We start from the raw sequence: 12108 nt of genomic DNA, 5'->3' as shown, positions 1-12108 counted from the left end.
AGTCAAAGGTCAGGAAAACAACAAGTCAATACGCGACTAAGAGGCGCGCGACGCGACCGGGCCAGGGGTGTGAAAAGCTCTAGGAAAAAGAGAGAGAGAGAGGGAGAGAGAGGGAGAGGGTCTAAGCCCTCGCCGCGGTGCACTCCGACTTAGCCTGTAATAGTTTTCTGTAATCTCTCTCTATTGATTAAACCTCACATCAAAGAGGAGCCGTGCTGAAGAACCTCTCTCTCCTCCTCTCTCTCTCTCTCTCTCTCCCCCGCTCAGAAATACCATATGGAGGTAATCTTTCACCTTTGTTATTCTTCCCGCTCCGGCGGTGGCGGCGGCGGCGGCGAGCCCCTCGGCTTGGAGGGCGCCGAGAGCGAGCCGAGCCGGGCGGGAGGGAAAACAAACGCCGCGCCGAAAAAAGCGTCTCATTACAGCGAGGATCCGTCTGATTATTGAGGGCTCAGATTGCGCTATCACACCGCCGGCACCCCGCGCTTCAGAATACTGTCTGTATCACGAAAAGAGGGAAAGAAAAAAAAAAAAAAAAAAAACACACAGCGAACCGGTCCTCCAGAGCTCGCTGTCTTTAATCGACTCTACAAACAAGGCTCTGATCCCTAATGCCGCTTTACAGCGCTGGTTAAATTAGACTAGGAAATTGATGTAATACAAAGCAAAAAAAATAAAAATAATAAAATAAATTAAAATCAGGCACCGATCTCTCGGTCTGTAATCTGTTTAGCATTGCCAGAATTAAGTATACAGCGAACCTCTCAGACAATTCAACTTTTGGTACAGTGTTTTATGTTCCAGATTATTAAAGAAGACATTTCTGTGGTTTTTCCATGTATTCTTGCCATGATAGTTGCAGGCCATAACTACTAGTGACAATGATTAAAATGACAGCAAAGAGTTATACAGCATGCTAATTATGAAACCATCAGATATTGCTGAGGCGAAGAGAAAAAAAGACACTTGAAATCGTTCACTCGCCAAGCTTCCTGTTTCCAGCTCCAGACAAGATGTGGTTTCACAGAGAGCGAGAACTCAAAAGGGAGAGTTTTTTTTTTTTTTTTTTAAATCGCTGAACAAAAAGTAAAGGAAAAAATTTGAGCAGCTTCCTCTTCATACCTCTCAATCAATTCATTTAAATGCAAAAGCGGGAGAAAGTGAAAAAACAAACCCCTCCTGCTAAAAACACTCAATTTAGTGACAGGCAAATGACTTCACGCTGCCACTTAATCTCATTTCTTGCATAATGCCCTCTAATTAGCATATCAAAGTGAATTAATACTTCTTGGGCATTAGCAATGGGAAAATCTGCTCTGGGCTTACAATAGCAGTTAGAGCGGTGCCAAGAAATCGTCCAAAACCACCACAAACCGCTTTGCATTGCAAAACGCTCCCATCTACTTATTCACCCAGTACATACCCCTCTCTCCTTTTTCTCACCACACAACGCGAGCTACTGTTCCTGTTGGAGAAAGAAAGTTTTAGTGCCCCCTCGTCCCCCACCCACCCCCTCCTTGCCACCCCCTCCCCCCCCCCCCCCCCGCACCCCCCCCGTGGAGTTTCTAAACTCTCTGCTGGGTGGTATGATGCATGCCAGCCTCACAGTCCCATACACAAGGGCGCAAAGCCTTTTTCATGTACAGGTACATCGACCGTTTTTTTTTCCCTCAAAGCACATGCAGATGTAATCCCATTACTTAAACATCAGAGAAAAATTCTGCTTTCACGACCCCCCCCCCCCCCCCCCCCAAAAAAAAAAACAAGAAAAAAAAAAAAAAAAAAAAAAAAAAAAAAAAACTTGTTCCCTTTTAACCTCCCCCCCTTCCTGTGCATTTAAACCCCCCCCCCCCCTTCAAAAAAAAAAAAAAAAAAGACAAACAGAATTACATCATGTGTCTGCCCAGTAACGGGAGCGCAGGGTGACCGTGCCCCGCGCAGTTAACACGTCCCCTCAGAGAGTACAGTGAATATCTTCCTCGTCTGGGTGGGATCTTAGCATAGCTTAATGACACTGGATTGCGTGCCGCATGACCGGACATGAAAGAGCCGGGGAGCTGGGGAAATGGCGCGGACGAGGCCACAGGGACCCGTGAATGGCTTCGCTGTGGGCTGAAGTACAGGCCGGTCAAGCAGGCCGCCGACCCCGCTGAGCGGCCTCGGTCTCCGCGAGGAAGGAGGCCGCCTCTCCGAGCCGCAGGTTACTCCCAAAACGTAAACCTCCCTCCCTGTTTTTACACAGCCCGGATCGTGACATGACAATTACTCTGTCAGAAACCATCACACAATGACACTTCCTGTGGCCTTTAATCAGGAACAGCAAGCTTTTCCTTTTTTTTACCCCCTTTAATCTGCTACCTCCCCTCAGCATGCAGGCATAGACACAGACACACATGGAAAAACACACACACACACACACCTCTCTATCCCTTCTGTCTCTCTAAACAGATGTACATACAAAGAATTTTTTTCTGTCACTGTTTACACGGTTACCAAGCAAACACTTCAGTTTCAATTTACCCTTTTTTTTTTTTTTTTTTTTTGCCTCCGAGCTGCAGTTACAATGAAACCCAATGGAACAATGAGGGTTTCATCTTCTACCAGCTCTTTACTCAGTTTAGGTTTCATACGAGAAAGAGAAAAATCTCTCTCCAAAAAAGGTCTCTAACTGAAGAAACTATTCTGAGCGTACAACAGTGCGCCAATATTTATTTTTTTCCAAATACATCAATTTATTATTAAATACTGGAATACCTGTCTTTTGGTACTGCCCATCTGTTGTCGAAGGTCTAACTTGACATGTATAAAATCTGAACATGGCAATACTATTTTGTGTCATATTTACAACTCACAAGGAGCAACTAAAAGTCTTGGAGAATTAACATAAACTCTCTCTAAATTATTTTACAAAATGTATATATATATATATATATATATTACACACACGCGCACACACACACACACACGCACACACACACGCACACACACACACACGCGCGCACACACACGCGCGCACACACACGCGCGCACACACACGCGCGCACACACATGTTGTGTCTATACACATGCAGCAGGCTTGCTCTGTAATAGCCCTCTCTGACAGGTAAACCTATAGTTCTGAATGCTGCTGGCAGTGGATGGACTCCAACAGACCCTGGATGCCTGGGTTTCCATATTCTCAGCGCTAGGTCAGATCCACAGGTTAGATTACACTACAGAGCAGACATCTCTCTCTTCTCCTTCACTGCTACCTGGCTTCCATCACGCGCCTTCTCCTCGCAATTAAGGGGTCCAAACGGGAAATACGGAACAGAATAAAATGTTTGTTTCATTCTACCGATGAGTCAGTGGAACATAAATGCAACATTTAGATGTTAGGAAATTCCTTTTTTACCTATTCGTCCGGGTAAATGCAACATACGCACAAGTACAAAGCCCCACACACAGGACGGCATTTATACTTCCACTTCCATGGGGTGCTGACAATTATATGCACACACACATACACACAATCGTACTCTCTCTTATGCATGTACGCACTTATGAATACACTTTCATAATGGTCATACACACTTTTCTTGTGTACATACAGCCTTTCTGTCTGTCCCTCTCTCTCTTAAACACACACACACACACACACACACACACACACACACAGAAAACACCCATAAGCACAGAGAAAAGTCAGCATGAGGAAGGTGTTTTATCAAGAGATGGCTCGCTTATCACCCTGATAAGACAATGTCCTTCAACTGGCCTGCTGAGAAAATAAACACCGCATCGCTCTCAAAGCCCGACTCCGCTATACAAATACAGAGAGCAAACACTACTCACCAGGCCTGGCTCTCCAAATCTAAACCCACATGCTATGCTAATGTTTGCTGGGAAGGGCTCAGTCCCACGCCAAAGGGGCAGAGAGGAACCGTAGGTGCAGGAAAAAAAGCATGAGAACGGCAACAGTCGGTTTAATAACCGCAGCGGCAACAACAACAACAACAACAACAGCAACAAACTCACCAACACAAAGAGTACCTTGTTAGTGTTTTAGCCTTTGAAAAATAAAACCCTTCAAACAGACAACATCAAAGGGATTAGAGAAGATTACAAGAACTCGGCTGGTAAACAAGCTCATTTAAATAATTAGCATACTTAGGGACTCTATTCTTTATGCATATTTAATTACAGCTTTAATACAATATAGGCTATAAATATATTAAACGCAGGCACAATATGTGCCGCGGAAGCAGCGGCACGGCAGGTGGCTTTCTGTGATGAGAACTCGGGCTGCGACTCTGAGCCTCCAACGGAAACGCCACTCCAAACGCATCTCCCCGGTACGGCACCCGGCGCTGCAGCTCGGAGACTCGGCCGACGTGCAGCGTGTGCAAGAATCTGGGCGCAAGATGTTAAACGTGCTCAATCATTCCTGACAATGCCACACTGCTATACATGCAGTGTCATATTTTAATACTCCAGAGAGATGTGTGCTTTTGCTTTTTTTTAGTTTTCTACACGGCTGTTATTTCAAGCGCTTCTAGATAAAGCATTGCAAGTTGAATGATGTGTTTTGCAATGGCCAACTGTTGGTCAAAATCTGCATTATCAATTATGACATTATTTTAGTAAAAATCTGTGAAATTATTAATGTCTTTTACAGCTAGATCCATACTTCTGAGGTAACCTTTACAGTATTCCCCACTTTTAATTTAATTTGAATTTAATCCATTACATCTGTTTAGGGGTGAACTAAGGCATCCTTTGACAAAACAAAAACAGAATTATTTCTCTCCATACAAGAAATTAGCTGAATGTTGTGCTATTTGTGTAAGGATAAAATTGTGTAAGTAAAATTCAAATTTTAATTTCTTGATCATAATGTCAAAAATAAGGAAAACTGTAATAATAAATCTGTCTGCGCAGATAAAATCCATACAAAGATACTACACTGCACTATACAAATGAACAAACTTATATACACACACACACACACACACACGTGTTGATGACTACACAGTACAGTATGACCGACCGGCAAACACTCATCCCTGAACTCTGCGACTGCAAATCAAATCCACCGGGCAAGCTTAAAGCAGACTGCAGCCACGACCAGCAACTCCTAATTCCCATCGTTTTTTCTCCATCCTTCCATTTCCTCCCTAGTTTCCCATTTCCCCCCCTCCAGCCTCACTGATGCCCCACTCTTGTAATATCTACATGCTCTCACCCTCAGGGTTAAAACATTTAGTGATCGTTTTCTTTGTTTCTCCCACCCTCTTTCCCTCTCTCTCTTTCTCCCCTCTCCTCCTCGGCGGACATAAAGAATACCTAAAGCATCCAGGGCAGCCATGCAGACCTTGCCCTCCCCCTGACAGCACCTCCTGGAGCCCTGAAGTTCATTAAGTTTTATGATGTTCCCCAAGTCACTTCTGCTTATGGGCCTCACAATAGCCACAAATCTGGCAACCCATCTCCTACTCTATGAGGAAGCCGGTGTGTAGGAATGTCAGTCAGTGACGGGATGTTTGTAGTCGCCGTTCACCTCTCGGTTTGGTCTTCTTTTACGCAGTTTCATGTTCTTCGACGTTAAACTGACAGCTGTCCGCATGGTTTCCCTATTTACGTCTTTCTTACTGGACCTTTGATGGAGGACAATCACATTTCTGAAGGAAATATTGTGCGATGCAAACCGCACTGATATCCATTGTAATTGCTAATCTTGACCTTTCTCATCTAAGCATATTTGCCTGTGGCTTCTCTATTCTAGAGTCCTGTGAAAAACGATTGTTTTACAAAGACCTCGCAACTGCTCGTTAGACATGGCAAAGAAAATAACATGATCTCAGATTTCCCACCTAATATGAGCTAAATGGCGCTAAAATAATACGTCTCAAAGCCTAGAGTAAACGTGAGTGGTTTAATATATTTTAAATGAATTAAAAAATTTACAGCATGATTTTCGTAATACTGTACATTTTTCACGATCGGATCACCAAGAACTAAAATAATTTTGTACCATTCTGATAAACTGATGATCCCCTACCTGTTGATGTACAAAAGGATACGCTTAATTATGTTAAGATATCACAGAGGGCGGCAGAAAAAATACCAACTTGTAAACCAATTTGTTCAGCGTCTACAGGATATTGGTTTTGCAAACTTAAAAGTGATGGTGTCGACAAACATGATGTCATCATCTGAAGATTGTTGAAAATAAAGCAACACACGTTCATATTTCCCTACCTTCTATTCACAGATATGTAAATATACTAAATATTTTAGCATGCTTAAAACAAAGCCCGCGATGCTCCGCAAATAGTTGGTTGGGCTACACTTCGCAACCTCCGCAACACTTTCTCTACCTTAAAAAACAGTTTCATAGGCTACAGCCTTTAAAATTATAAACAAAAATACCTGACGTACATATCCCTCCCACTGAAATACACTCACTCAAATACTACATGATTAAATATTTCTGCATTTATTTTTTAATGATGAAAACTACCAATCACTGCATGCCGACGCAATAACTAAAATGCTTCCAAGTAATTTCTTACTGCTTCGTTATTTGCAGTGCACCTCTGACTGCATACCACACTTCACTTCTCGCAAATAACAGACAGGAAAGGGAGACTAGAAAGCGTGACATCTGCGAGCGGCCCGTTTAACCCTTGTTGCTGACCTGTTCGCCTTTGCTCACCTTTGAAATTCTCTGATGTTTAATTTCCATGGAATCGAATTCACCCAAAATACAAGACCAAAAAAAAAAAAAGAATAATCCGTTATCACTGTTTGTGTTTTCCTGGAGTTTAAACCAGTCCGGCCCAACTAAAAGCTGGTCATTCGCTCCATACGTCTGTTTGCATAAACAGCGTGACCTCTGGATGCAAAATGTAGCCTCGCAGCATTTCGTACAAATGGTGGCTTTTATAGTATCAAGGAGCGCCGCTCTGAGAAACTTTTGCTAAATTGTTTTCCCTCGGTCGCTTCTGTGGGTACTGGACGCATTGCATCGCCGCTTAAGGACGTTTGATTAAAGCCTCGAAGTCTTCCATCAAACAAAATAATCTATTGCGATACAGTGACACATGTTAATGTTTCATGTCATCATCTGCATCTTGGACACTTTACCCTTTTTGAGCGTGGACTTCATTTCCATGTTACAATGTGCTGTTCATTTACCATACATCAAACTTTACTCAAAATGTATTGCAAAATGTGGGACTGCTTACAAATACCCCGGTCGCTGGCAATCTACTAACATCTTGGAGTGTCTCATTCGCTCATTTGCACGCATATACACAAACACGCACGGAAACACACTCACACATACACGCGTTTTTTATATATTGTACTGAATGTTACGAAGGTGAATGGGTAATAAAAACGGGTATCTATCTTGCTGTAGAATTTTGTAGTCTTGACACCATGAATACAAAATCACATCCTGGATTAGCCTTTCAAGGAGCTGCGTTTTAAGTTTTTTTTTTTTGAGTTTGCAGCTTGCAGCTATCTCTGGTCAAAGGCAGCGGCTGCCACTGCTGTTCCGTTTCTGCTCACATTGTTAATACTGTGGCTTTGTCTGCAATCTTGCCTACTGTAGTTATGAGAAAGTGCATAATCCCGACGCAGATCCAGCCCATATCGTGAACTGCATTCCATGGAAATTTTAACTAACACCACCTCTATTTCAACAAACGGTAACACTCAACAAACCGGCCCTGACTCGCAGCCACGTGCTTTCTCCGGTTGTCTACCGTGTTATTTATGTTATACACCAACAGCAAAGACGAAATGTAAAAAATATATATATATTTGTCTGCAAGTGACCATCTAATGATTTTGAGAAATAAAGGACACGTCCACTTGCTGTGTCCAGCTACTCTTCCGCAGTTTTTAGCTGTTATTATCCAAACAGACTTGATTCATTCATTACTTTGTTGATTCACAAATATGCACGTATACTTTATTTCAATGTGACTGCCACACGTGTAACGGTTTGCCCTAATGATTCATTGTTGCCTTTCTGCAAGTGATGAGAGAGTCAGATGCAGTTACGGTGCGTGCCAATAATAATCTCTAGAGCGGGCAAAAACAATTAGTCTATAGTTCACAACTAAATGAAACGAAAATATGGACAAGATAATACATGGCTTCTGTAAAATATTATGCACCACATTTTGATGAACACTGCGATTTAACTGAGATATGCACGGTGCACGAGCAGCTTGTTAACCTCGATGTTATCTGTGTAGTGTGCGGTTTATCTAAAGACGCGGGCAAGTTTTTTCTCTTTTTTTTCGTATATGCGATAAGATAAGGAGAATGTAAGAATGCGACAGTGTAAACAAGCAAATGCCAGTTGTCTGCGTCTACTCTCCAAGTCATTTGACGTTGACTAAGCGGTCGAAGAACAGGACGCTGCAGCCAACTGCTCCACACGAACGATGACAGGAATATCATAGGTTCCTCAATTATGTCCCTTGTTTTATCCTAAAAAGCTACAACCATCTTTATTTTTACAATGCCGTGTGCGACTGCGAATGGGGATAAAACTGTACTGCTTTCGCTCATATTTGACCAGGGGGTGTAAGGGACAAAAAGAGCAAAGATGGCGGTGTGCAAGCGTTTTGTGGCACGGTAATGTAGCTTGTTCTCTTAATACACTCCCCCATTCTCTAATTATTGTCCTAACACAAAATGTATCAATCTTACCTGTTTTTTCTTTAATCTCGCAGAGCACGCTGAAAAGAGCAGGTTTCATTCTGTGACAATTCAGTCCGTGTTTCCTGGTTTGGCAGAAGGGGAGAACAAAAATACATATGAGACATAATGACCACTTTTAAAAGGATGACATCAAATTCAAAGCTTTTTAATGTTCATTACTGATAGCATGCGTGCTGTGTGTTCCCCAACAGCTTTCACATACTGAATGCAGTCTTAATTTCATTCACACACGTGTGTAGGCTAATCGTGTCGCGGCTCAGGGAAAGCGAGCACGCTTTTGTAAGTTCTGCTACTAGAAAATGTCTGTAGAAGACATTTTATTGTATTAGTGGGTCACTGGTTGTAATGATTACCCACGCTCGCAAATAACACGCATTCGGACTTATTAAAAGTTCGTTTTTATTATGACAAGGCTGCGATGGTGGGAAGCTTGCCCCGCGACACTATATCACACTGAATAGCTAGCAGTAGGCTATTCTATACACAAAGTAACAGAACGGTAAGGCTGCTTGTTCTTGGAGAAACTTCTTTTGGCACTTTCGAACTTTTGGATCAGATAAAGCTGTGGATTTGTAAAGACGACTAACACTCTAAATAAATAAAGTACCCTAAAAATAAAAAAACGGGCAGTTCATTAAAACCAAAGCAATTTGCTGCATTCTCCAAATACTGCGAATGATGATTTCGAAACATCTAACCTATCTGCACATAAGGAGGTAGCTACTATCTAAATTTTTAAAGACACATGTGTGGCTAACCATTTAAATCAAAAGATTTGACTGATCTCGTGATCCACAGTAAGGCGATCGGCTAACCCAGGCTGCCATTCCACAGTTTTTACACGGATTCGGCTGCATGTGCCTCCCTCGCGTTTATCACTGCTGTTGTTCACAGAAACAGTTCCTCTCCTTTAATATTACAAGTGTCAAATATATATCATTACCGTTATTAATTATTTCGGAAAGCTACGTCAACAAGCTACTTGTACAATATAAACACAATAGCCCACTGTCGTGTGCAACAATTTGAGCAGTAAATAATTCATTTAAAAAGGAACCAACTTTGCTTGCGCCTCATCCAGACTTTGGTCAGTAATAGTCATTATTTGATGCAGAATGTCCCCGATATCTTGTTTTCTTCCGTCCCCATCCGTCCCTTCGTGTCCGTGTGGTGGCGGCAATGCCATGCCTCCCTGTACCGAGTGACCAGCCAGACTGACACCGCCGAGAGCCTGCATTATCCGGGCTTGTTCGTCCATAGTCTGCCGCAACACAATCAATGCACTTCTTACGAGCCACGCAAAGACAAAAATGAGCTCGAAAAAAATCACATACAAAGACAATTCTTGCGTGTGCGCGGCGCAAGAGTAATCAAAAATAACAATAATACTATAACAATTACGTAGAAATAATAGAGAAATAGCGATAAATTGATACGAGTGACTATCAAGTGATAGTATGACGAATGCGCGTCCCAGTAATCACTTTCTTCTTCTTGCAATATTTTCTTCTCTCTCCTTGATACGAAGTACCTTTTATAAATATATGATCAAAAATTTGCTCTTAGTTGGAGTTCCAGTGTCTATACTTTCATTGTTGATACTTCGGTATTCATCTGACAGACGCTGTCCCTTGAATCCTATTCGAATCTTCTTGCCAGTTTGGTCTTTTTTCTTTGATTTGACGTGTTGGATATGACTGCTAAAGCTCCTTGTAGATTTCTTTAATATGTTGGTAATCTTCTTGCGATTATGTCTCCCCGCGTAATTCTTCTTGCAAACTTGGTCAAATCCCCATTTAAATCAGCGGTTAACAAAACATCCGATGCTAAGTGGGAAACAAATCATAAAACAAAATAAATAAATAAACAATGCAAATCAAAATATACAGTACCTATTTTGGCAGTATAAGAATATTACTTGAGAAACACACCATAGAAATGTTTTCAAAAATAAGTGAAAAAATAAGAAATTTAATGACTAGCACCGGCAGCTAAATAATGGTGATGAAAATATCAATGCAAATTTAAAAATGTAAAAAAAAAGTTTTGCAGCTTTACTTGGAAAATTTGAGAAAAAAAAAAAACAGAATAACGAAAAATTAATTACACGCTGTAAAGCAATGCGCAAAAATATCTGCCTTCTGAAATTTATGAGTCCGAATCTCTGACTGTGTGCTTTATGGTGTTTGATGGCAGCGGTAGTGAGCGATTGACAACGTGCCAATGCCACTCACTCAGTGCAGACGTGTCAGAACAGGAGCAGAAAAAAAATACAAAATCGAAATAAACATACACGCTCCGCCCATAAGAGGAGGGGTCTATGTTCTTGTCATTTCTTCTCGACGAAACGCCGAAAACAAAATGCTGGAGCAATGTTAATGATAATAGTGATAATAATAAATGAACCAGAGAACCTAAAATAAAAAAAAAAACGCCCGAGTCCCACTTTTCTTTAGCTTCACTTAAGCGTGCAGCGAAATGCCATCACATTACACTCCTCGTACGCATTTGCAATTCAACATACAAAAGAAAGTGCATACCCGGAGTTTTATATTGTTTGATACAAAACTGATAATGAATTGCTCGCGCTCTCCGTTTTCCAAGACCATGGTACAGACGTCTCTACCTAGCCTTGCTCGCAAGGTAGGCAGGCAGAGGCCATGTTTATAATATTGCAAGAGACCCGTCTCTCACCAATAGACGCCTTATCTGAGAGAGATTGACGGCCGACGTGTCCTGTCGATAGAGCGCATTTGGTCTTTAAAACCCGCCCAGAGGATCCACCACCTCAACATGGTTGTGGAGACAGCCAGTAACTTCTGATTGGCCGTTGCCACGGGTGACATCCACTGCACAAGCAGGCGGCGCTGCTTTGTCCTCCTCTATAGTTGCTATGGCAGCAGACTGGTCTATGAGCGGGATGCGAGGATACAGTAGCTGCGTTTTGTAAGAGTACCGTAAACGTGGTGTGTATTTTCTTCAGTTACAGGCGCGCCGTGGAGAGACGCTTTCCAATCTCGTGTGTGTGAACAAGTGACTTTTTATTTCAACTATGCGTTAGTTTGCAAATATATTTATTTTGAATACAAGCAAATTTTAATCATGCGATATACAGTTCTTCTCACTCCTAGCTGTCTTAGATAGAAAATCTGCTTTGTGAAGAATTTCGAAAATCAATTTTCCAGGAGTGTGAAGAGCCTGTAGACTTGTGGAGATCCGCTCGCTGCAATTTTCTTCGTTGAAACTTATGGTTGTGGATGAAAGTTCTTGACAACAGTTCTTGTCCTGTCTTTTAAACCTCTTCTCTATCTTTGAAACTTATAAAGGGCGCATATAAAGGGATGTTACCAATGAAACTTTCTGTGCGGTAATGTTACTTCTCAT

The 12108-nt window shown here is 41.9% G+C and overlaps 1 protein-coding gene across 9 annotated transcripts in view; it reads right to left on the bottom strand.

Annotated features, from left to right (window-relative positions):
• pbx3b (pre-B-cell leukemia homeobox 3b) overlaps window positions 1-11349 on the bottom strand; it is a 100727-nt gene extending 89378 nt beyond the window's left edge. For 8 of the 9 annotated variants that reach the window (XM_036526205.1, XM_036526200.1, XM_036526203.1 and 5 more), the window contains exons 1-2: window positions 9786-10657; window positions 8713-8786 (exon numbers count right to left, since the gene is read on the bottom strand). In XM_036526205.1, coding sequence (XP_036382098.1) covers window positions 8713-8786; window positions 9786-9982 — 271 coding nt within the window. In that variant the 5' untranslated portion in view covers window positions 9983-10657. Of the gene's footprint in view, window positions 1-8712; window positions 8787-9785; window positions 10658-11264 lie in introns of those variants that run through there. The other variant, XM_036526197.1, reaches the window with a different exon arrangement.
• Between the last annotated feature and the right edge of the window lie 759 nt (window positions 11350-12108).

Source organism: Megalops cyprinoides, chromosome 4 (genome assembly GCF_013368585.1).
Source record: "Megalops cyprinoides isolate fMegCyp1 chromosome 4, fMegCyp1.pri, whole genome shotgun sequence".
Taxonomy (NCBI): Eukaryota; Metazoa; Chordata; class Actinopteri; order Elopiformes; family Megalopidae; genus Megalops; species Megalops cyprinoides.
The sequence above is the reverse complement of the archived record's forward strand: the minus strand, read 5'-3'. Positions and strand labels throughout refer to the sequence as shown.